The following is a 24,898-nucleotide window of genomic DNA, read 5'->3' on the forward strand; positions in this document are numbered from 1 at the left end:
CAGAGCTGTGTGAGATCACTACCATCCTGCTTTTGTGGGGGTGGATGGGGTGTTCAATAATGTTTTGTTTTGTTTTTTTCCCCCATAGGTTTTTAACATTCTAAAAGCTCTTTATTCCAAATATACTACAAGCTAGTCAGTGTATTCAGCAAGTGTAATGTATTCTAAGTTGCTTCAGAAGCATTGTAAGTATTACAAACAACAATAATAAAACAGTGCATTGACATAAAAAGGGAAATTTACTTTTGGTACTTAAGTACTTTTAAAAGCAAGTACTTCTGTACTTTTACTTAAGTAAAAATCTGTCTTTACAACTTTTACTTGTAATGGAGTAATGTTTGACCAGCAGTATCTGTACTTTCACTCAAGTAATGGAGTTGAGTACTTTGTCCGCCTCTGACTAGGGGGCCTTACGAAATGTCCGGGCCTCAAGATGATTTCAAATTAGACATAACAAGCATTAAACTCCTGATACTATTCACTTAGGGGTCAGAGTTGTTATTTCTTATATTATCTTCAATTTATACAGTGTTTAAGTTAAAAAAAATATATATATAGCAGGTATTTAAACTATTATCCATGTAAGGCTGATTTGTAGATTGTACCCCAAAAAATTCTCTGTATTTTTTTTTTTTTTTTCCATTCATGGTGGTCATTTTTGATAATGAAGATCACAAGTGCAACTATTTGTGTGTGTGTCTGTGTGTCTGTGTGTAAAGACTAATTAGCCTTTTCTAATCATGTCCACGATTTTTTCCATTTTTTTTCTCATAAGTTTTGTACATTTCCAATAAAGTTTAAAAGAGAGAGAGAGTTCTTTTCTCTTTTTTTGCTCCCTCAGCAACTTTTTTTTCCTTTGAAGAACCAGGTTTCCCACAATTTCCTGACTATATGAAGTAGCTTAATTTTAAGTGTGATTTCTAGACCTGGAAAAGTCATGTAAAGCGTAATAAAATCTTATAACTCCATGTGAATTTTTAAAATGAATTCTCATTTTTCCATGCCAAGCTCTAAAATAATTAATCGGGTAGAAAATCCTTAATCCTTATCCAATAAATCACGAACAACTAGGGAAGTCGAGGGGCCTTCGAATATTGTTGTAGACAATAGGAGGCCTTGAAGTCAAAAAGGTTGAGAACCACTGATTTAGGAGCACTGCTACAAACTTTATGTTTTGTTTGTGTTTCTTTGACTCCTCAGACTTCAGATGACTGGAGTGAACGCTAAGTGTGAAGTTCATCGCCTGCAAGGATTTACTTTAACTGACAAATCCCAGTGCACTGTTCTCTTCCTATAATGTTGGAGGGACTTGTTGCCTGGGTGCTCAACACATATCTGGGCAAATATGTGAGCAACCTTAATACTGACCAGCTCTCTATTGCTCTTCTCAAAGGTATTTGAATGCATTTGTTTTAGTTTGTGCTATTCGGAGCTTACTGTCTGTTAGGGCTGTCAAAATGACTGAAAAACTAAATTCGAATTTTCCACTTAAATATGATCAAAATTCGAATTATATTCGAATTTAAAAGGCATCATTTCAATTAGGGGGAAAAAAAGCTTTTGGCTTCTATCTTGAGGCCACAAGAGGGCGCATTGAGCAAAATATTATGCACGTTTCTTCAAAGCGTAATAAAACAACACGACTATCTTTGATCGCATTTCGTGCGCCACTGATAAGGCTGCCTGATTGCTGACGCAGACCTAAAATGTGGATTTTTTTTTTTTTAATTCGACGAATATTCGAAATTCTTTTTTTTTTTTTGACAGCCCTACTGTCTGTGTTGTGTATAATTTTGTGAAGTATGCAATTTGTTTTGATCCAGGGGCAGTGGAGTTGGAGAACCTCCCACTAAGAAAAGATGCTCTCCGAGAATTTGATCTGCCCTTTGAGGTCAAAGCAGGTTAGTGTTACTATAGCCTTTGGGCTGTAACCAGTTAGTTTCAGTAAGTAATTTGTTTGTTTTGCTGGCTGAATTACCTTGGACTTTATACTACACATGTCGGTGTGCCCTTATGGAAATACCCTGTTGATTAATTTATCAAACAACAAAAAGTGTCGATTTATAGAGAGGCTTTTCAAGATAATGTGAGTAGTATTTGCCTGGTCATGTTATCCCAGTATGGTGGCCACTTTGAGATAACCTAACTAGAACCTTAGTTTGAGTAAATTAGCTTTTCCTAGGCCAGTGATGAGTGGAGTATTGATGTTGTGTTTGTATGCCATTTTAAGCAGTTGTCAGAAGTAATATTTATGTTTTAGGTGTTAATCTAAGTGAATCTTTAAACCTAAATTAATGTATTTAGATCTACATCTGACACTCACTGGCTGTCTTTGCACAAACATCACTTGAAATGTTATTTATTCTAACTAAGGGTTAGGTATTTGCATCTTGTGATCTTAATTGTTGGAATTAAGGAAATTCTTGCACAGCAGAAGTATGTCAGAACAGGATTATCTGAATGTTCTTCTGCAGTGGCATGATGACATTTGAGAACATGTATAGTTTTTATTCTTAGATTTAGGAATTATTCATTTCTCTATGGTATTAACAGATGCATAAATATTACACTACTGTTTTTGGATCAGTAAGATTTTAATACTTTTATTTAGCATGGATGCAATAAATTGATCAAAAGTGAGTAAATAAATTAATAATGTTACAAAAGATTTCTCTTTCAAATAAATGTTGGTCTTTTAAACTTTCTATTCATTAGACAATAAAAAGAAAACTATCACAGTTTACACAAAATATTAAGCAGCACAAATGTTTTCAACAGTGATAATAATAATACATTTCTGGAGTTAAGTTTCTGGAGCAGCAAATCAGCATGATTTCCTAAGGATCCTGTGACACTGAAGACTGGAGTAATGACTGCTGAAAATTTGGCAAAATATAAATTCAAATTGAAAATTAATTTATTTTAAAGTGTAATAATATTTAACAATATTATTGATTTTACTTTACGTTTAATCAAATCAATGCAGGTTTGGTGAGCATAAGAGATGTCTTTCAAAAACAAAAAATCCCTAACTATTGAACACTGGTGTGTATGTAAAATTCTACATGTATTTCATAAATATTATGTGTATTTTTTCCAGGGGTCATTGGGAAGATCACCCTCCAGATCCCCTTTTATCGACCACACAGTGACCCATGGGTCATCTGCATGTCCCAGCTGAACCTGATTATCGGCCCTGTGCCCCCACAGGAATATGATGATGTGCGAGAAAGAGAAGCTGAGAGAGAGCAGAAGAAACAGCTGCTCAAGGCACTAGAGGACAAGTGGAAGGTACAGGTTGTTAGAAAATGTCATTGAATTGCTGTAGTTAAATGCTGATGACTTTCATATTTTACTTGTGTACTAATGTACACATACATAGGTTATAAGTGATTTGTTTGTTTGTTTCATTCTATTTGATTTTGTTTATTATATTGTACTGTGATATATGAATCACTTTGAACTTCTTATATATGAAATGTGCAATTCAAATGTGTGTTTTTTTATTTATTATTTTGTATTTTATCAGAGTGAATGTGAGCAGAAAGGAGAATCTTACTGGTACTCTGTCACAGCGTCTGTTGTGACTAGAATAGTTGAGAATATAGAGGTAATTTTCACTATTGTCATAGTTACTTCCTTCCTTGCACTCTGCTGTTGTTATAGTTTAATTTCAGAAATAATATTCATTTTGCTATTCTGTATATGTTATTAGTTGAAAATTCAAGGTGTCCACTTACGATTCGAAGACGATTTCTCCAACCCTGAGAAACCCTATGCCTTTGGTGTTTGTATCAAGAATGTATCTGCACAGAACTGCTCCAAAGAACCAGTGAGTTATCCATATTATTTGGTATCTTCATGAAGTAGCTCTTGCTTTACATGTTGGAACATGAAAGGTAAACTCTTCACTCACAGGCTCAGAAGCTTATTCGGCAGAAGGAGCTGGAAATCGGTGAATTCAGTGTGTACTGGGACACGGAGTGCACCATGCTTGGCGATCTTCCCTCAACAGAAGTACAGGTAGATTTTTGAAAATGTCAGGACACTCAATAGCACAATGGCTAGTGCTCCTTGTAAACTGCTTCTTGATCAACTGTCTGTTACAGGAGATGATGAGTAAATGTATGCAGAGCCGTGAGCATCAGTATATATTTGAGCCAGTATGTGCCTCTGTGCTGGTGAGGAGGAATGCCTCTAAAGAACCACTACGATCTCATAACACGCCTCGCATTGAGGGCCAAGTGCAGTTGGAACCCCTCTCACTTCGTCTGTCACAGGTGACATTTTTTTTTTTTATTTAAGGTCCCATATGTGGACCTTAACAGCCTTTAGGCTGTTTTCTGTCACCTAATATGAGCACTCCAAGGAATATCGGGCCGATATTACATGTAAACTTGAGCACTTTTTGTTGTTTGATTGATTTGTGCGATGATGTCCCCTTTTAAATCTGCTTCAATGTGAACATCAAAAGTACTGAGTAGTCACTTGCAACTGGTTCCTTTTCTGGGTGACTTTAACCAAACTGGGTTTAGTTCATTTAAAATATACAAAATGTACTACTTTTAGTTGTCTTTTACTGTTTAACTCACATTTATGATTTAAATTGGTGCTGGTTTAAAGGTTCAGTATCAACAGATGATGGCATTCCTCAAAGAACTGGACCGGCGAGAAAGGGAGATGCTTTTTCGAAAGTGGAGACCGAAAAATCCCATTTCTGGAAAGTAATGAGATTTCTATTTTTTCTATTCCCTTGCAAACAAGCCTAAGTTTGTTTTGAAATAAGCTTTAAAAACCTCTTAATAGTTCATGTTGATTAAATCCTGAAAAATATTTTGTTTCACAATGGTATTGCTTACTAGAATAATGTCTCCTTTAATGTTGAAGCTGTCGGCAGTGGTGGATGTTTGCTATTAATGCCAACCTGAATGAGATCAGAGAACAGCGCAGACAGGGAAGCTGGGACTTTGCTCTGCACAGGGCGCGTAATGCCAAACTCTACACAAGCCTATATTTCCAGAGGCTTAAGGGAGTTACTTTGAGTCCACAGGAGGAGGTAAGAATTATGGACTTACAGGATTGAAGAGTATAGACGTTAGATTGCCACAATGTCTCGGTATTCACCTTTGTGTGAGTGTTTCTTGAGTTTGAAAAAGATTTTGAAATCTTACATAATCTGTAATCTGTGCCTTTCACTTCAATAGAGTGAGTTAGAGAGGATTGAAGATGAACAGACACTGGAGGAGTTGCAGATTCTCCGGGAAACTGTTTATGTCTCCTTCCGCAAACATGAGGAAATTGCAGAGGCAAGCTGAGATGACTTACTTTAGTGGCACAGTTGTGGGTCTTTGAAAATGTCAGAGTGGAATGTCATACTGTGTAGTTTAATACTGAAGAAATAAAAAAAAAAAACAGTTTCAAATTATATTATCAACATAATCACTGTCCATACATTTGTTAAATCCAATCCTACCTTACACTAATTAATCATGTATTTTATTCTTCCTTCATATCCATTTAGAGTCTACGAGAGCCAATGATAAACGAGACCCCAGCCTCCTCTCCCTCAGGCTCTATACCTAAAAGTGGGAGTTCTGGCATGATCCAGTATCTGCAGTCTTGGTTCCCAGGCTGGGGTGGATGGTATGGGGGAAGTGAAAGAGGGCCAGATGGGCAACCAGTTTCAGATGACCTTTTACCAGGCACTGCCCAGTGGGAAATTCTTGGTGAGTTTTCCATTTATGATAACTGGAAAATGGGTTTATAATGATGATTTTTAAATAATTTCTGCATGTAGTAATTTCTTGCCAAAATTTTTGTTTGTATTAAATTACATTTATATAGAACATTTGCATAGTATTATGCACCATGTATCAAGTGCCTTCTCTCCTCTAAACAGCTGAGACAGATGATCTCTTTGATCCTTTGGAGGATTCACAAACACTGAATACCTTTACAAGAAGGGATCATCTCTTTGCACGGTTGGACTTTATCCTTGAGAAAGCAGCTGTCACCCTGTACCATCAAGACAAAATGAAACCTCTTTCGAATGAGAGCGGGGTTATTCAGCTGGAGTTTTCAGGTGTGTGTATATACCGTATATATATTTAAATATATGTAGATATATATACTTATTATAACAAAAAAAGTCTCAATGGCTTAGAATCAATTTTGAATGTTGATTTATGTTTTTAATTTTGCTTTACAGGTGTGAAGATCAGAGTTGAGTCTCTTCCTCGCTCAGAGTCTTCATTACTCTCAGTGAAACTTGGTGGGCTGTTTCTCCGTGATCTCACTACCCAGGGCTCCATCTTTCCTGTCCTTGTTTCACCAAAACCAGTTAGTTTTTTCTCATATTTAAAGTTACTCGTTGCTATAGAACAGTCATCTGCATGTGTTGAAAATATCTGTTACAGAAATATAACTGTAATAATAGATTTCATATAACTTTTCTACATTTTAAGGACAAGGTTGCTGTTGCTATCAGTCAACCTTTTGAGCAGACTAACTGCACAGAAATGAGCAATCTATGTGAGTAATAAATTAAAAACATATATCTGTTGTATGAAAATATACACAAATAAATGTCTATGAAGGCTGATTAAGAACTTCTTATTTTGTCTTTTTTCAGCCTCTGATGTGGAATCATCAGCCCCTCCTGTATTTGAGATGATTTATGAACGTAATCCAATAAGGAGCAAATTTGAGAGGAGACTGGAGGTCAATACCAGTCCTCTCAATATCATTTATAACCCTCAGGCTATCAAGAAAGTGGCTGAGTTTTTCTACAAAGGAAGGGTCCACACCTCAGGTGCACATTGAGGATAAGCATCCGTCTGAAATTATTTTGAATTGGTTTTGTGAAATATCAGTACATTATGTTTTATATGACATTTTCCAGGATTCGGATATCAGTCTGAGTTAGAGCTGAGAGTGGCTGAAGCAGCCAGGAGGCAATACAACAAGCTCAAGATGCAAACCAAGGCAGAAATCAGACAAACCATTGATCAGCTGCTAGTTGGAGAGTTCATTGTAAGAGAGGACTTTATTTAATTGCTATCAGTTACAGTCTCAATTAGATATTTAGTTATAATTCTGTTGTGGTTTTCCTTTCACAGGAGAACAGTAAGCATTGGACTATGAAATTAGATATATGTGCCCCTCAAGTCATCTTCCCAGATGATTTTCAGTCTGAAGACCCCATGCTAGTTGTGGTAGACCTTGGGCATATTCTTCTTACTAATTCCCAAGGTAACTGGTTCAAATAAAATTTTCTGCTGTAGCCTTTCCATACATTCTGAATTTATTGCAGTTGATGGCAACTTGTGACAGTTTTATTTGTCCTCTCACAGAAGATCATAAAACAAATATTAAGACCTCTCTGACAGACGGAGAAAGTGATGAAGAATTCCAGACACCATTAGCAACACCTCCTGGGACTCCGCCTCCAGAGAAAGAGGTGGATGTCAAAGGTCAGGAGAGGCCCTGTGATATTACCAGCCTTAAGTCACCAGAAGGTGCCCAAATAGTCAGCAAGAACCTATATGAGAAGTACTCCTTATCTTTCAAAGACCTCCAGATCATGGTTGGTCACTATAAAGACAACTGGAAGCATCTGCAGGACAGTGAAGTGGGCCCCACTCATGTGGTGGAGAAATTCAATGTCCTACTTCAGCTAGAGCAAAGACTGCGATACACATCAGACCCTCAGTTTCCAGGGGCTGTTCTCTCAGGGACACTACCAGACCTCAAAGTGCACATCAACCTGGAGAAGATGACTGCCCTGAGAAGCTGCCTGGCTAGACTTGGTAATTCAGGGGCAGAAGGAGATGACAAACAGTGGGAGAACCTCAAATCCCCTGACCCTCTTATACTTCGTCATGAGAAGATCTTTCAGAGGGAAGATAGTGATTGGAAGCTCCAGAGTTCTGATAAAAATCTTACCAAGAGTGTGATGACACTTGAGCAACATACTCGAGAGGTGCTTGTGGAATCTAGACTTCTCCTTGTAGAGTTTGGAATCAATTACATGCAACTTGGCATTGAAAGTGGAGGCCGGTATATTTCTGTTCTGAAAGTATTTGGAACAAATGCACATTTTGTAAAGCGACCTTATGATGCTATGGTTTCCCTCACAGTCCATGGGCTCTACCTTGTGGATACACTGCAGACGTATGGCTCTGACTTTGATCTTCTTGTTGCATCTCATAAACACCTAAGTTTTGATGTACCTACTGGAAGTCTGCGAGAGAGCCAGCCCACATCACCTGTCTCACCAGACGGTAAATCTCCAGAACTGCCAGGTTTGCACAGGGACTCCTCAGGTCTTGATTTTGACAAGGCATCTCCACAGGGCTCTCCCCTGCGAGACCAGGAGGTACTCATTAAGTTGGAATACCAGTTTGTCAGCTCAGACTGCCCCTCTATGAACTTGGACAGCTCTCTTCAGGTCACCTCCATGCAGGTCAACAACCTCGATATCATCCTTAACCCTGAAACAATGGTAGAGCTTTTAAAATTCCTTCAGCAGTCTTTCCCCAAAGATGAAAACTCTCAAACACAACAGCTAGCACCACTGCCTAATGGAGAAGAGAATGAGGAGAGCTATCAGTCCACTTATGTCCAGAATAAGGAGTTAACTGTTGAAATTCACAGGTTAAACTTGCTGCTTTTGCGAACTGTTACCACCGGGACTGTTTTGGGTGGTGAGAAAAAAGGCATGAAAATTGCTACGGCCAGTATAAATGGGACAAAAGTCAATGTTTCAATGGGAAGTAGATTGGATGTCAATGGTTCTCTAGGATGCATTCAGCTCGTAGACTTGACTCAGGAAGGTGGCAGAAATCAGTTTGTGGTCAGTATTGGAAGTGTAGAAGACAGCTTCTCCACAGATGGTGTGGCATTCTTTTCTATTGCTGGCATGGCACCCTCTGAAGCTTTGAGTTTCCGCTTTATGGAAAAATCTCAGGGAGAATGCTCCCTCCAACTTCAGATGGCATCTTTACACTATAACCACTCAGCAAAGTTCCTGAAAGAACTCAGTTTATCAGCAAATGAAGTAGAGGACAACTTCAGGTCTATGCTGAAGACTGCAGCTACAAAGGTCTCTACTGTATTGGCAACAAAAACAGCAGAGTACAGTGGTATGGTATCTCTCTTTGAGAACCCATACAAAAGATCTAGGAGGCAGAGTCAGTGTAACTGGACACTTGACCCTTTTGAGGAAGATGATTTCTGTGTCCCTAAAAAGGAACCAGGCTTGGATTCTTTTCTGGTCAAGCTGACTCTAGATGTCAGTATAGAATCCCCAGTGGTGTCTATTCCTAGAAAACCTGGTCACCCTGAGCTGCTTGTTGGACATTTAGGGAGCATACGAATTCAAAACTTTCTTACAGGGCATGACTCAGAAGGAGAGAAACTGCAGGTTGAAATTAAAGATATAAGACTCTATTCAGTCAACACAAGCAACTTGGTTTTAAGAAAAGGAGCACGACTTAGCAGCTCCACATCTGGACCCTCACCTTCTCATGGTGGCAACATTAATCTGAACGAGCCACAATTTACACGACATGACTTCTTTGAGTACTTAAGCCGAGGAAAAGGTAAGTTGTCAATCAAATTTGGGGAATTCATGAAGCTTTCCCCCCTTTATATTTAAGTCCTTTCAAGGCACTTTTGAACATCTCCATCTCTATGTCTTCTTCTTTCAGCATTTCATATTCTAAAAGATGCCACCATTCAGCTCACTATTGAGAAAGTCCCTGTTGATGAAAACTTACACTTTACCTTTTCATGTGAAGAACCTTACCAGAGCAGTGGGCTAATGAAAGTGGAAGGCAGATTTGTTAATGCCATCCAGGTAAATCACTACAAAAATGCATAACATAAAAGTTGTCTCTTTATCATATATACATTCCTGATTTTTAAATTGTCATATTTTCTATCAGGTGTGTCTGTGCAAGTCTGTGTATGAGCAGGTCCTTCAGACTCTCGATAATCTCTCCTTCATCGAAGATCAGAGAGTTACGCCCAGTCAGCCCCCCTCACCACCACCTCCCACGCCTTCCTCCACTAAACCACATCGCTTCCCTGATCTGCAAGGTGGACTCTTTGCCCGTGACCCTCCTCATGTTGGCCTATCTTACTCATCCTTGTCGTCATCCCTTTCAGCAACACTTCCGCTGCAAAACGAGAGCCCCCCTCTACAGCCTCCCTCTTTTACCCAAGTGAGGGCCATCTTTCGGGTCACTGAGCTGCAAGTGCAGTTGAGCGGAGACCTTAGCCAAGGATGCCAAGGGTTGGTCAGTCTGCGCTTTCAAGACCTGGTGGGAGACTTCACCAAAGATCATCCCCATTCAGTTTCCATCCAACTAGCCCTTCACTCCTTGTTAATGGAAGATCTGCTAGAGTCAAACCCTGAATCAAAGTACAAACACCTCATGGTGTCCAGAGGTGCTCCAAAGCCCTCCACCTTCAGTCCAAAGGAATACCTGTCACAATCTTGCCCAACAACGTCCAATGTTCTGTACCCAGAAATGCCTCGTTCTCTTCCAGCACAATTTGAAGAGGCACAGAATGTTTTCCAGCTCTATCAGAGGCACCCCAGTACACCATCTGCACCCAGTCGGAAGAGCAAAGAGGATGCAGAGTGCCCCAGCACCCCTCCTCCATCCCCATCCCACCAAACTCCGTCTCCACACCCACGAGCAGACTTTGATGATACTTTGGTACATATCAACATGCTAATGGTTGATAGGCGGCACCCAGAGTTTAAGACACGATATGGCAGCATCGGCCGTAGTGTAGATGTGGACTTCAACTGCCTGGATATTCTCATCACACTGCAAACCTGGGTCATGATTCTAGACTTCTTTGGCATCGGCTCTACTGCTAATAACCATGCTGTGAAAGTGCCTTCCACCACACCTCAGCCTATACCTGAACACTCATTGGAAAATAGTACCCTCAATGATCTGGGAGATTTGTATACAGAGATTGAGGAAAGGGTCAATACAAAGCTAGATTTAAAGGTACAGTAGAAATAATGCAAGAAATAATCATTCATATTATAATAATTATTATACCAATTAATGTTTTAAAAATATATTTAATAAACATGTTTTCTTAAATTTAAAAAAAATAATGGACAGTATAAACTTTAAAGAAAATGACTTGTGTACTTCCTCCACAGGTTCACTCTTTATCACTGGTACTGAGGAAGAAGTCCAACGAGCTTGCTAAAGCTAGTGTCTCTAAACTGTTTACGCATATGGAAATGATTGGTGTGTATAATTATAATGAAATATGTTTAAATGAGAAAAAAAGGCTTTTTCTGAAAATCGTTGTTTGCTGAATTTATGTGTGTTACACTTTTAGATGGAAATCTGGCATTGCAAGGAAGTCTGGGTAGTTTGTCATTGAGTGATTTGACACCCCATGGGGATCTATACAGAGAGCGATTCACAACACATGGTGGAGATGCCCTTGTCTATGACATACACAAGTATTTTCTTCCTTTTTTCTGTAATTTAATTAATGCATATATTACATATAAGTCCATTTTTTTGTGTCCATGATTTAGTTTTGACATCTATCTCCAGGTATGGTGAACCTGACCCCTATTTGCTGCGGGAATATGATATGAAGGTGTCTCTTCAGATGGCCTCAGTACAGTATGTCCATACCCAGCGCTTCCAGGCTGAGGTGGTGGCCTTCATCCAACACTTCACACAGCTACAGGATGTCCTTGGCAGGCAGAGAGCAGCCGTTGAGGGTCAGGCTGTAAGGGCCCATTTTAATTATGTTTGTTCAATGGTAACCTTTGGACAGAATAAATTTAAATGTTGAGATAACATCCTTAAATTTTTATTTGGCCCATCCTTGTGTCTGCTTTGTACAACCTAGTGTATATGATGCATGTATCCCAGGGAAAACAGACCAGCCACTGCTGCTCAGATAACCATTTGGGTGATCAGCTGGCTGTCCTCAATCCTTTCCTGCAGAGACAAAATAGTTATACAAGTTGTTGTCAACACCCATTTCCTTCAAACTGGAGACATTGGTGATGCGCCTGGACACTGAGCTGTCTGTCCTGACTCTAATCCCCTCTTACAAACTACAGGCTAGAAATCAGCAGTTACCCATTAGGACATTCTCGTGTCTTGCTCTCAGTCCTTTGTCCCTTGTACACATTGCATTAGCAAAGTACTAATATTTGCGTCTATTTCACAGGTTTTTGTTGATTTGATTTATTAATCTTACAGTCAATGTTATCTTGCAAATGGGTTGGTTTTCTTTGTGTTTTGAAATGCCCAGGTCTGTAGGTCAAATGAGAATTTTGTTGCTTTCACAGATAATGGTTTTGTTCTGGGTTTGTCAGATAACAGGGTCATCATGCATTCTTGTTCTAGCTAATAAAAATGTTGAACTTTTTTTAAACAGTTTGTGCCATGCTAAGATGTTAGCATGCTAACTGAAAACAAGTTTCATTTGACCATTTTAGCTTTGATAATTTAATGTTATGTGTAATTTAAAACATATGAACGTATATTCATGATAATATGCGTTATGCTTAGGTAGTATGCTAAGCTCATCTTACTAACCGAAGGTTCAATACAAAGAAATGGAAGTGTTAAATTTGAGCATTGTTATATTGGTAATTTAATGTGACATGTAATTTAGAATACATTAATTCTCATATTTAATGATTAACCACACTCTATTCTATTTTGTAGCGCAATCCAGAAGTGAGCTGATGTCTATTGTTTAAAATCACAATCAAATGAACGACTTTGTCCTGAGTCTGTCTAAACATGAAGAACAAAAAATATAACATGTTATGTTGTAACATGTAATATATTTTGCGATGTTATGTTGTATACCTTCATGTAATCGCTCTAAATTAGCTTAACATTTAAAAATAGATGACTTTATTTGGACGTGTAGTGAGATGTCATTTAATTCTAGGCAGTCATGGCATTGTAGTGACCTTTAAAGGAGATTGTTTTAATTCACTTTCTACCCTACAGGTGCGTGAGCACCCACAGCGAGCTGCTCGTGTACTGCTGGACATTGAGGCAGGTGCTCCCGTCCTCTTGATCCCCGAGAGCTCCCGCTCTAAACGCCTAATAGTGGCCAACCTGGGCCAACTCCGAGTGCGTAACCGCTTCCTGCCTGCTGGCGCTCATGGCACCTTCTCTCTCAGAGATAAGGTAGAGAAACTTACAATGGCACATACCTTTTTCCCTTCTCTGGTGAGTCTTGCCATAACCACATACACACTACACCACCATACTGAACCTGTGGGATGCATTTAAGGAGCATTTTACTGTCAGATTGCTGCAATCTGAGAATGATTTCATAATGTGAAAAGACTTGAGGGAAAAACATTGTGGGTTGATAGCTTAAATCGAATTTCTCAAACAAGCATTGAGGAAAGTGCTTCATGGATGTAGACCCATTCTTTACTCTGCATGGTTAAGGTCACAGTTTTTCAGTAGAAAAATTATGTTAGTATGGATGGATTCAACTTTAATTTAATCCCTGTGTGGTTGTCTACAGTTTGTGTGAATATGAGACCCAAATTAACAATAACAGTTTATGAACATTAACATTCATCTTACATTTGTGTTTGAAGAATTTGATTTTGCATGCTAATTCATACAAGGATCCCTCACATTATAAGGTATCAGAGAATGCTAATCTGGTGTGTGTTTCTTATTCGGTAATATGATGGTGTCCCTTCTGTCTTTGCTTTTTTCATGACTTATACAAAGAGTTTCACATCGAGTAAATTCCAGTTGAATTTCCAATTCAATCAAATTTAATGTAATTTTCACCCAAAAATGACAAGTATGTCATTATTTACTTACTCTTATGACGTTCTTATACTGTATGCTGTTATTTTTTATTTTTTTGCATTTGTATGGCATACTAATAATGTAAACATTATTTAAACCATTATTTAAAACATCTTTTTATGGTGTTGGAGTGACATGAAGTAAATAATGAATTTTCATTTCTGGGTGAATTATACCTTTATTTTATATTAAAATTGAGCCATGCATGTCTTTGAAGATTAGTGAAGTATTTGTGAATTGAAAGTAATTATCCTATGTGAGTGAAATATGGTGAAGCCAGCACTGTATCAGTATTTCGGCTGCAGTGCGCACTGAACTAAGCTCACACTTTTGTTAGTATCTTTTAAATCTCAATATTTTAAGATCATACAATCTTATTTCCAATTAAATTTAAATAAAAAAAAAAAATTATATCTCTATTTGGATGTTTATTAACATAATAATCATTCCTGAAGGATCGAGTGAAGAATGCCCAGTCTGCCTCTGATGATGGGAAGACTAGTGATAAAAAGTCTTCAAGTTCCAGCACAATTTCTGGATTTACCCTGGGCAGACCCCAGCCTGGCCTGGGATCTATCCCAGAAGCAGATGTGCCATCAAGTCCAGGTCAGCACCCAGAATCTGAGATGCACTTTTTTGTGGGAAACAAATTGGGTGCAACTGATCTCAAAGCAGATTAGCAAAACCAAAGTGTTGTAATCTTGAAGTTAACCCTAACCTCAATGCTAAAAGCATTTTTACTGGTGGACTCATTCTTTGGATCCTTCTGTATGTTTGTATGTGCTTTTGTGGTAACTGACATGTCCTTGTGTTACAGAAGACCATGTGTGTCTGCTGGACTGTATAGCTCTGGATCTTCAGGAGATGGACATATTTGCAGCAAAGCGGTTGCCCTGTGAGCTATGGGACAATGTTGGAAAGCATCTGGAAACAGACTTGGTCTTCCCATCCTACTCAGTGCGTAGGAGTGGAGAGAGGCTGCTAAAGGAGCACTGCCATCTAAAGCTGAAAGTGGAGCGCAACCTTGACAAGTCAGTCATTTGTCCTTATGTAGTCTAAGCTTTCCTAACTTATTCGAACATACTCCCAGTTTCATTTGTCTTTGTTTTTAACATGTTTTTCATTTATGCCTTGTCTCAGGGAACTGAGTCATGCTGTCCCGGACATGTCCATCCACGGCAGCCTGTCTTCTGTCCACTGTTCCTTAGACCTGGAGAGGTATCAGCTGATCCGTGGACTCTTGGAGCACAACTTGGGAGAGCCTGTGGAGGAGTTCCTCAGACCTTACAATCTCCAAGACCCCAGCACCTATGTAAGCTTATAACAGTAGCTTTGCTGATACTCTTTTTGAAATGGGAACACTTTTGTGGTTCACAATTATAACAGGCATTTGTTTATGATGTGATTTTTAGCTGGACAAAATTAACACTATTAAAAAAAAATTACTCTTAATTGAAAAACATATTGCTGACCACTGATGTAAATGATGAAGAATGGCTTATTTGTTTATATAAAAAAAAAAGTAATTTGCAGGCTTTGCATGCCTGTCACAATGTAAAAATGTGTCATTGTAAATATAACAGGCATAAAGGCAAAAGCCCCAAAATAAAATAATCTCAAAAAAAGATTTACAGGCTTTGCAGGCTATTCACAATGTATTAATACAAGTGTCATCATGCAGACTGTGTTAAGTGGCGATGTGTACACATCCCTGTCTCTTCTGGTGGACATGAAGGATGTCAGTCTGGAGTTACTGGACAACCCTAAATCCACAGGTCATAGCCACTCATTGGCCAGGTACTTCTATGTTCAAAATGTTTTATTTCTTTGCACTTTCTTATAGACCATAGGGATAACTGATTTTCTTTTTCACTCCTAAAAGGTTTGACTTTATGAAATCAAAGCTCCTGTTCGAGAGTTTCTCTAATAGCTCCAAGTCTGTGAATCTGGTGTCTCATTCACTCCTGGCACATGACACGCGATTCACTGGGAGCAGTGGACCCACAGAAGGGAAACACAATGTGTTTGATTGCATTCTGCAGCCATCCAGGACTGGCACCAACCGAGCCTCACTGCAGCTGGAGCTACACTACAGGTCTGGGGCTGCTACTGAAAGTACATTTAAATGCATCTAAAGAGTAAATGCTTGTTCTACTGTATATTCTCTCTGTCTCACAGATCTACGCGGGACTCCTCATGCTTCACTGTGGTTTTAAACAATCTGCGAGTTTTCCTCATTTTTGATTGGCTACAGCTGGTGAGGGACTTTTTGCACATGCCTGCAGAAAAAGGAACAGCGCCTACCCACCAGTGCTGGCCTAGTGGCAGCAGTGACCAAGGTGGCACAGGGGCCGTCATGCCCAAAACAGTCAAGAGTGGTGTGGTCACTAAGCGATCCACTGTGCCAGTCACTCAAGATAAATACCTGGAGGTCAAAATCAATGTGACAGGTAACATCTTTACAATACTGTGTATTGTAAAGTCCTGACATTTTTGGACACACAAATCTTACAATTGTGATGTATAAATTTCATTGAATTAGATCAGGGCTTTTCTTGATTAGATCAAAAATTCAAAAGCTACAGTCAAACCAAAAATTATTCAGACACCAGATATAATTTTTGATATTTTTTTACTAGTGGGTGCAGGACACAATAGTTCATTTATGTAAGTGAGGATAGCAAAATAAATTTTTTTATGTTTTTGAAAGAAGTCTCATCAAGGCTGCATTTATTTAATCAGAAATATATTAAAACCAGTAATATTGTAAAATATTACAATATTAAAGGGGTGGTTCACTGTTTTTTTTCTAGACTTGATTGTGTTTATGGGGTGCAGTCTAACATGTGTTAATGCTTAGGCAGTGGACCCACAGAAGGGAAACACAATGTGTTTGATTGCATTCTGCAGCCATCCAGGACTGGCACCAACCGAGCCTCACTGCAGCTGGAGCTACACTACAGGTCTGGGGCTGCTACTGAAAGTACATTTAAATGCATCTAAAGAGTAAATGCTTGTTCTACTGTATATTCTCTCTGTCTCACAGATCTACGCGGGACTCCTCATGCTTCACTGTGGTTTTAAACAATCTGCGAGTTTTCCTCATTTTTGATTGGCTACAGCTGGTGAGGGACTTTTTGCACATGCCTGCAGAAAAAGGAACAGCGCCTACCCACCAGTGCTGGCCTAGTGGCAGCAGTGACCAAGGTGGCACAGGGGCCGTCATGCCCAAAACAGTCAAGAGTGGTGTGGTCACTAAGCGATCCACTGTGCCAGTCACTCAAGATAAATACCTGGAGGTCAAAATCAATGTGACAGGTAACATCTTAACAATATTGTGTTACTTTCTAACACTTACAATGTCCCAACATTTTTGGACACGTAAATCACAAAATTGTGATGTATTAATTTCGCTGCATTAGAGCAGGGCTTTCCGACTTTTGATGGCAATGAAAAATTTGAGGCCCCCAAATTTGCTTGTGAGGGACTTATATTTCCTAAAATATAAAGAAAGTTATATATTTATAAAGGTAGCTATATATATACTTTCAGCTTCGTAACTTTGCAGATATTGTTTATGCTCAAACAGCAAACATTACACACTAACTAACGTTAAAAAAGTGAAATCGCAAACAATCACCCCTTTAAAATAATCCTGTAATGGCAGTTTATATGAAAATGCACTGTCTAATTCTTTTTTCCTTCAGGGACAGAGTTTGTGGTCGTTGAAGATTCTTCATGTTTGGATACCAATGCTATCATTCTGAAAGGCACTACTGTGCTCACATACAAGCCTCAACTTCTGGACAGGCCTTTCTCTGGCAGCTTAGCAGGCATTGAGGTAATGCCCTGGACATCTATGATTTTACAATATCCATGACACAAAAGAAAGCATTGTTTTGATTGGTTTGATGGTCAGATTACATTTTTTTTTAAATCTTTTGTTTCTCCCCTGCTTAGGTATTCTCCTGTCGACTGGGGAGCGAACAGGAAACAGCTTTGTCTATCATTGATCCTGTCAATGTACAAATGGAGCTCTGTGGGAGCCCAACGTACCAGAGCAGTTCAGGACTCCTCGATGCCTTCAACATAGAGGACTTTCCACCTCTCTTGGAGGTCAGTATTGAGTTAAATTGAACCACAGGTCAGGATGAACTATAGGTGCACAATTTTAAATTTAGTTTCCCCCACAGATCCAGTTTCCAGCTCTAGACATCCGTCTTTCCTACAATGATGTGCAGCTTTTCCTGGCAATAGCTAAGTCCATTCCGACCACAGGATCTGCCACTGAAGCTGAGAGTACAGCGTCCACTGCCAGCACAGACACCCCATCCAAATCAAAGGACAGCTTCAGGCTCAAGACAGAGGCTTTACTGGGTTTGTTAACTGATATACAGTATATGTATATATATATATATATATATACAGTCAAATGATAACCCTGTTGTGAAAACAGAAATTGAATTAGAGAATTGAGAAGTGATTATTTACTGAAAATATTGACATCCACTATAAAGAAGTGGCAATGTCCAAAGCATGAACACTGATTTGATCTGTGAAGATTTGTTTTGGGTGAACTATCCCTTTAACTAAATATGTGAAATCATTAGAAAACAGCTTTGCTGAAGTTTCTTAAAATATTTCATTTTAGAAGGTCAGTTTAAACGGTTGCAGGATCTTGGGTTCAGAAGGGAAGACTGCAGACGGGCACTCATTCACTGTAAAGGTACACCAGTGCAATTGTCTACCAAAATCACAGAAAACACATGTGGGAATTGTGTGCTTGATTGTCTGTGTGTGTGTGTGTGTGTGTGTGTGTGTGTGTGTGTGTTGAATTACAGGTCAGTTGGACCAAGCTGCCACATGGTTGTGGGAGAACGCAGAGAGCATGTCCGGCCGAAGCCGAACTGACTCAGACTCCAGCAGCCACTCGGCTCCTCCCCTATCTGGAGTGGAAGTGAAGGCCGAGAGCGTGTGTATCTGCTTCATCGATGACTGCCTAGACTGTGACGTCCCTCTGGCAGAGCTCACCTTCTCACGTGAGGATGACTGCATACTGTGATACTCCATATGTCTATAATATACTGTAGACAGGTTCTGTAGAAGCTTTTCTCCTCTGTCGCAGGTCTTTATGTTCTCCAGAGGATTGGGTCTATGCAGGAAGGCAAGGCTAGTTTCACTCTGTCTGGAGATTATTACAACAGAGAATTTTCAGGTGAGATCTCAGTATTATGTGCCACCCTGGATCTCAGTACCTTCTCAAAAGTTAGTCAATCCTTTCTACAGTTCAAATAACATTTATCTTGCTAGTTTAGAGTCATTTTATAGGGCTATCTCATTTTGAAGTATGGAGTTTGAATTCAAAAGTCTGAGATACTGAAAGTCTGGGATGCCAAAGCTAATTTATACCTGGAAAGTGGGATGCACTGCCGTTATATTGATATTGATACATAATATTAAAATTGAATACTATTTTGTCTAAATAATAAATTATATTGTTATATAAGCTGTTTTATGCACCCCTAACAGGAAAAAGCTATAAGTTGTGAAAAAAGTAATAAAAAAATTGATGTAAAATAAATGAAAAATATCAAGAAAATTTTCCATTTGATACATTTACCATTTTCACATTTCCGCGGAAGACCATATGGGTCATTTTCAAGTATTGAGTTGTGAACTAATTGTGAACTGAGTGTAAACTGTTCACTATGTATTTCTGTGTACATTCATAAGCACACACGTTTGTGTCTGCCGGTCTTTAGGCTGGGAGCCATTCATAGAATCTTGGCCATGTTTCCTGGATTGGCAGCGACAGGCGGCAGGCCGGCTCCATCCTCCTCGCCTGAAGATTGGAGTTCGAGCCAAGCAGAGGCTGGATGTCAACATCACCTCTGTCTTACTGGGTACATAGTCTGGGTCAAACACACTCATAGGCCTCCATGCTTTTCTCTAACTGTTTGCTTCCATATTTATGAGTGGTATGTTAATTCTGACACTCTGCTGTGGGCCTGTCGTTCTGACACACAGAGCAGTACAGCACCACCAAGACTTCGTGGTTAGCAGATTACTGCAAGGAAGACGAGCAGTCGCCACAGTCCTCCGCCGCCCTGTCTTGGATGGGATCATCAGTGGACCCCCCCTCCTTTGGCCAGAGTGAGTAGCAGCCGTTTACTTAACCTGCACTTTCTTTCAGATCTTAAAAAAAGGTGAATTGCACTGCAACACTGTGTGTTACAGTGGCTACGTTTACATGCACAATTTTTGGTTAAATCGGACTGAATTCATTCCGATTGATGAATCTGAATGTAGTGTTTACATGAACGCTAAATAAAGTGATCAGGTTGATGTGCGTGTTTATATGTCACAAGCTTCAAATCGGAATTTTTTTACATGCGCACACTGCCCAAATATAGAGTTTCTCACTGTTTGCACATAATAGCCACTCTCCTACACGGTTTCTTGTTTTTAACAGCAGAATTAATATTTATCACGCAAAAAAAATGCCCCTTCCCGCACCCAAAACGGGTTGCCTGTGGATGAGAATCCAAAACAAGGACTGGTGGGAGGTTGTCCTGCTCCACTTCACAGTTGCCGAGTGAAAGGAGAGTTTTATAATGACAGGACACACATTTATATGACACTTTATTCAAAAGGAAGAGCCGCTCGTTCCGCGCATCATACGTCATTACGCTATTTCTGCTTCTCTGCACATGCGCAGTCCTTTCAGTTTCGAGGTTCAATCCGATCGACTGTGTCCTACATTAGAGCTTAATATACCTTATGTATCATTTTTAAATCTGAAGTGTGTAATTTTTGCTTCACAAGTGTCAGCATATGTACATTATTGTTATCATTATTTTTAATTATTTTATTTTAAAAGTTTGGGGTCAGTAAGATTTTTTTAAATGTTTTTGAAAGATGTCTCTTTTACTCACCACAATTGCATTAATTTGATTAATAATACAGTTTTCTTTGGTATTCTATAGTATTCTTTGATGAATAGATAGTTCAAACCAACAGCATTTATTTGTAATATAAATCTTTTTTTTTTTTTTCTTTCTTTTTCTTAAAGTTTATTTATATAGCACAATACAACAACAGTCATTGACCATTGTGCTGTACAAAAATGGTAAAATCAAAATAATAAAACATAATAAAGCTACACACAATGACATGGTACATACAGAGGAAAAACAAGCTCAGGACAACTCGCATATTATACGTCTTTTCTAAAAGATAGGTTTTAAGTTTTACTTTAAACAGAGATTCTGTAGGGATTATCCTAATAGATAATGGTAGGCTGTTCCATAATTTGGGACCAGCTATGGCAAAAGCCCCATCTCCCTTTCTTTTTAACCATGATCTGGGAACCTTTAACAATTTCTGATTTGATGAACTTAAACATCTAGCAGATATGTTAACAGTCACAAGTTCAGATAAATAAGAAGGTGCCAGAGACAGCTAATGATCCAAACACAATTGTCTTACTCTCATTTAAGTTTAAGAAGTTTTTAGACATCCAAGCCTTAATGTCTGACAAACAGGCAATAAAAGCACACAGTCCGTCATTTTGCTTGATAGGCGCATATATTTGAGTGTAGTCTGCATAACAATGAAATAATACTCTGTATTTTCTAAACTTTGAGCCCAAAGGGAGCATATATAAAGAAAACAAAATGGGGGCAAGAATAGATCCTTGGGGAACCCTGCAGGTCAAATGTGCTTTGGAGGATAAACATCTATTTATATAAACAAAAATTTCTATTGTTCAAGTAGGATTTGAACCTTTGTAACATAAATGTCCTTACTCTCACTTTTGATCAATTTAATGCATCCTCACCAAATAAAGGTATTAATTTCAATTTTTAAAAAATTACTGACCTCAAACTTTTGAACAGTAGTATAATTGCAAAAATACTGATTATCAAACAGGGGTCCCAAACACACTCTGTATCTGAGAAATCAACCTAAAAACATTTACTTATAGTTGTTTCTGCATTTTAAGCTAGGATAGAACAAAGCTAAGATGGTAGGATAGTATTTAAACATCAAAACACTTCAAAATCACACTTCAGCTTTAGACAAGTTCATGTTAATTGTTCAAAGCCGTTCATCCATCAAATAAATGTATTTTAACATAAGTCACAGTTTAAATCTGGTTTAGTTACTTTTGAAATCCAGAAAATGGCCATTAACAACAAATCTAAACATAAATCTTAATATCATGTTGAATTAGTGACTAACAATGAGCTGTTTTCAAAGTGCTTTTAGATAAGATCACAGCATATACTATCATGATGTGTGCATCTCATTCTACCATTCTCTTTGACCGTATGCGTCTCCCCTACTCTTCCCACAGCCTCCTAGCATGTCTCTCTCTCTCTCTTCTCTTTTCCCTAACCCTTTCTCTCTGCTGTCAGGTCTTCCTCTTGCCTACCTTAGAACTAGAAGCTCTACCAGCTTGACTTGCCTCGAGCAGCAGATTCATGCCCGAGGTACAGTTCATAGATGCGCAGCCAACTTTAGAGAAGTCAGAAGATCGTGTTTGGTGTCATAGATCATAGGACAGCCACGTTCTCTGGGTTCTGTTCCTTTGTTCTAACCCTAACCCCTCATTTACCCCTGTCCCTTAACCCACAACCATATATATTAAACCTGTTTTGTGTTAAATAGTGGTTTATAATCTTTTTCTTTGAATCATGCTTTCTTATTACAGAGTTAATGAATGTGTTGTGAAATTGTCACTGATGTCATTGATAGCCTTTCCTTTCTATCTCCATTAATCTAAATATGATTTGGGCCATACTTTAGGGAGGCACATTTCATGTTCATTTCCAGACAAAACGTTTTTAAAGTCAGTATTTGTTGCATAATACCTGATAGCTGGCATTGTCCACAATCTTAATAGAAGCCTGTGGCTGATTTTATATGCATGCCATGTTTCAGTAGATATGAAGCTTTCCAAGAGGAGGCAGCCATTTGTGCCCTATGCCTTACGCAACCATACTGGCTGCACAATGTGGTTTGCTACTCTCACTACCACACCAACCAGGTCAGAAGAGCCCATATATTATTCCTACAATATTCAACTGTAATAGTTTAATAGTTTGTGAAAATGCATGGTGGTTCTACTGTGTCCACAGAGTGGCGCTGTCTCATAGCAGTAGTGCTGGCTCCATATCTGATGTGCATGGGCCTGGGACCGATGATACGCACATCAGCAGCCAGTGGAGAGAGGTGCTGCCAGGGGAGGAGATCCCATTTGAGTTTGAGGCCCGGGAGAAACTGAGACACAGGTAGCAGAAGGGTGTCTCTTTTGCAAATACAATTGGCTTTGAATGTGCTAATGTTTGGCAGCTTTGTCTATCCTTGCATTGTCATGTCAAGAGAATGTCTTAATACGATGTAACGTACAGACAATAGCTTCATAACAAACTTTCTGGAGAAAACCTGGCTTTAGTGCCATGCTCAGGGGCAGAGTTATGATAGAAATGGATTGTAACTACAGCGGTTCTCCAACTCTGGAATTGTTCATAGCCTAGAGGTTATGACTTCTTGATCCCAGGCAGGGGTGATGAAGAAGCTAGCAAGTTATAGAGAACATGGTCCTGCTCCATCAACATTTTACCCTTGAGCAAGGCAATCATCCAAGGTTGCCTCACATTTTGTGTACTGTCGTTTTGGATTAACCATGTTAGCCTGTAATTTAGCAGGCAAGATATTCAGGGAAAAAATTTTGATGTTTTGATTCATCTGTTGTTTATTGAGTTGTGAAAAGTGGCTGTTTACAACCAGATAGTATTACTTATTTGCTATTATATAGACTATTTATTAATATGTATTAATTTTATATACTGTTTATTAATATTTTAAAAGTTGCTTTTATTTTTGTAGTTCAGTTTTCATTTTAATATAGTTTAATTTGTAGTAATTTTGTTACGTGCTTTTTGTTATTTTTGGATTTTTTAAAAATAGTTTACAAAAAATTGTTTTGATTTATTATTATTTCAATTTTAGTTGAATTTCACTTAGTAATTTTAGATCTTCAACTTAAACTTTAGTAAGTTGCCAAGGCAACATTTCAAATTTTTCAAATTTTAGCTATAACAATAATAAAACTGCTACCAGAATGGAGACAAACTTAAAAGGAAGGTTTCTTAAGAAGTATAGTACCATGCACTGTTGAATTGTTTACAATATGATGTATTAAAATACAAAGAAAAACATTTTTAAATTTTCATTTTGATTTATTTGCTGAACTGTTTGTCCTTTAATACCTCATTAATTGTGCTTTTCACCTCTTTGCTGATGATGTGCTCTGACCACAGACACACACATGAGCTGAAACTCCACCAGCTGCTGGTGCGTGTTGTAGGCTGGGAGCAGGTGAAGCCAGTGTCAGTGGACAAGGTTGGAGTGTTCTTCCGCTATGCTGCTCCTGATCGAAACAACCCCTCGAGCACTGTGAGTTTTAATGGGTTGTTATGTGGAGAATGAAGTTTATTCAACATCCATTTGAACCACTGAACTCATTAGTAATTCATAAATGCATTATATTAGCGATTCTCTACATGCATTTTGAAGTCTTTGACTTCTCTCATGGGTCTTAGAAATGAGCTTTTTTCTGCTCTGGTATTTCATCATTTGAAATACATGAGATACAAAATATTTTAGTAGTTCATGAAAAATTAAAATGCTTCATAAAAATGTAATGATATGGCTTTTCTAGGTTGGCAGCCCAATTAGCAGAACCAACATCATACACCCTCATGTATATGTAAGTGTTTGTGTCTCATAATATTACACTAAATTATTCTAGAGTGTGTACACAGTCTGTAATCTCTGTTCAGTTCTCAGCTTTGCCGCCTGTTCGAGTGGTTTTCTCTATCACTATGGAGGGCAGTGCACGTAAGGTCATTACGGTGCAGTCAGCACTCACAGTGAAGAATCGCCTTGAGGTTCCCATGGAAGTGCGACTAGACAGTCCTTCGGCTCCGGACAGTAAGCACACACCTTGTTGTCTATGATTTACCCGTGTT

The 24,898-nt window shown here is 38.7% G+C and overlaps 1 protein-coding gene across 1 annotated transcript in view; it reads left to right on the forward strand.

The window, feature by feature from the left end:
- The window catches only part of LOC107712684 (vacuolar protein sorting-associated protein 13D-like), a 51,069-nt gene that overhangs the window by 1,012 nt on the left and 25,159 nt on the right, over positions 1-24,898 (forward strand). The window contains exons 2-45 of the mRNA XM_016517998.1: positions 1,201-1,393; positions 1,824-1,901; positions 3,101-3,291; positions 3,530-3,610; positions 3,716-3,832; positions 3,919-4,023; positions 4,110-4,280; positions 4,624-4,724; positions 4,888-5,056; positions 5,205-5,306; positions 5,522-5,726; positions 5,900-6,082; positions 6,209-6,339; positions 6,465-6,531; positions 6,632-6,811; positions 6,902-7,032; positions 7,119-7,251; positions 7,353-9,602; positions 9,711-9,859; positions 9,948-11,030; positions 11,192-11,282; positions 11,377-11,503; positions 11,601-11,781; positions 13,029-13,211; positions 14,315-14,465; positions 14,677-14,890; positions 15,000-15,171; positions 15,541-15,656; positions 15,742-15,954; positions 16,038-16,309; positions 17,567-17,700; positions 17,820-17,975; positions 18,053-18,236; positions 18,511-18,585; positions 18,701-18,898; positions 18,985-19,074; positions 19,622-19,762; positions 19,887-20,012; positions 22,280-22,354; positions 22,806-22,911; positions 23,003-23,155; positions 24,188-24,323; positions 24,589-24,636; positions 24,710-24,860. Of these exons, the coding sequence (XP_016373484.1) occupies positions 1,297-1,393; positions 1,824-1,901; positions 3,101-3,291; positions 3,530-3,610; positions 3,716-3,832; positions 3,919-4,023; positions 4,110-4,280; positions 4,624-4,724; positions 4,888-5,056; positions 5,205-5,306; positions 5,522-5,726; positions 5,900-6,082; positions 6,209-6,339; positions 6,465-6,531; positions 6,632-6,811; positions 6,902-7,032; positions 7,119-7,251; positions 7,353-9,602; positions 9,711-9,859; positions 9,948-11,030; positions 11,192-11,282; positions 11,377-11,503; positions 11,601-11,781; positions 13,029-13,211; positions 14,315-14,465; positions 14,677-14,890; positions 15,000-15,171; positions 15,541-15,656; positions 15,742-15,954; positions 16,038-16,309; positions 17,567-17,700; positions 17,820-17,975; positions 18,053-18,236; positions 18,511-18,585; positions 18,701-18,898; positions 18,985-19,074; positions 19,622-19,762; positions 19,887-20,012; positions 22,280-22,354; positions 22,806-22,911; positions 23,003-23,155; positions 24,188-24,323; positions 24,589-24,636; positions 24,710-24,860 (9,217 nt within the window). The 5' untranslated portion in view covers positions 1,201-1,296. The remainder of the gene's footprint in view (positions 1-1,200; positions 1,394-1,823; positions 1,902-3,100; positions 3,292-3,529; positions 3,611-3,715; positions 3,833-3,918; positions 4,024-4,109; positions 4,281-4,623; positions 4,725-4,887; positions 5,057-5,204; positions 5,307-5,521; positions 5,727-5,899; positions 6,083-6,208; positions 6,340-6,464; positions 6,532-6,631; positions 6,812-6,901; positions 7,033-7,118; positions 7,252-7,352; positions 9,603-9,710; positions 9,860-9,947; positions 11,031-11,191; positions 11,283-11,376; positions 11,504-11,600; positions 11,782-13,028; positions 13,212-14,314; positions 14,466-14,676; positions 14,891-14,999; positions 15,172-15,540; positions 15,657-15,741; positions 15,955-16,037; positions 16,310-17,566; positions 17,701-17,819; positions 17,976-18,052; positions 18,237-18,510; positions 18,586-18,700; positions 18,899-18,984; positions 19,075-19,621; positions 19,763-19,886; positions 20,013-22,279; positions 22,355-22,805; positions 22,912-23,002; positions 23,156-24,187; positions 24,324-24,588; positions 24,637-24,709; positions 24,861-24,898) is intronic.

The sequence above is a fragment of the Sinocyclocheilus rhinocerous genome, unplaced genomic scaffold, assembly GCF_001515625.1.
Source record: "Sinocyclocheilus rhinocerous isolate Xijiao unplaced genomic scaffold, SAMN03320098_v1.1 scaffold418, whole genome shotgun sequence".
Classification (NCBI taxonomy): Eukaryota; Metazoa; Chordata; class Actinopteri; order Cypriniformes; family Cyprinidae; genus Sinocyclocheilus; species Sinocyclocheilus rhinocerous.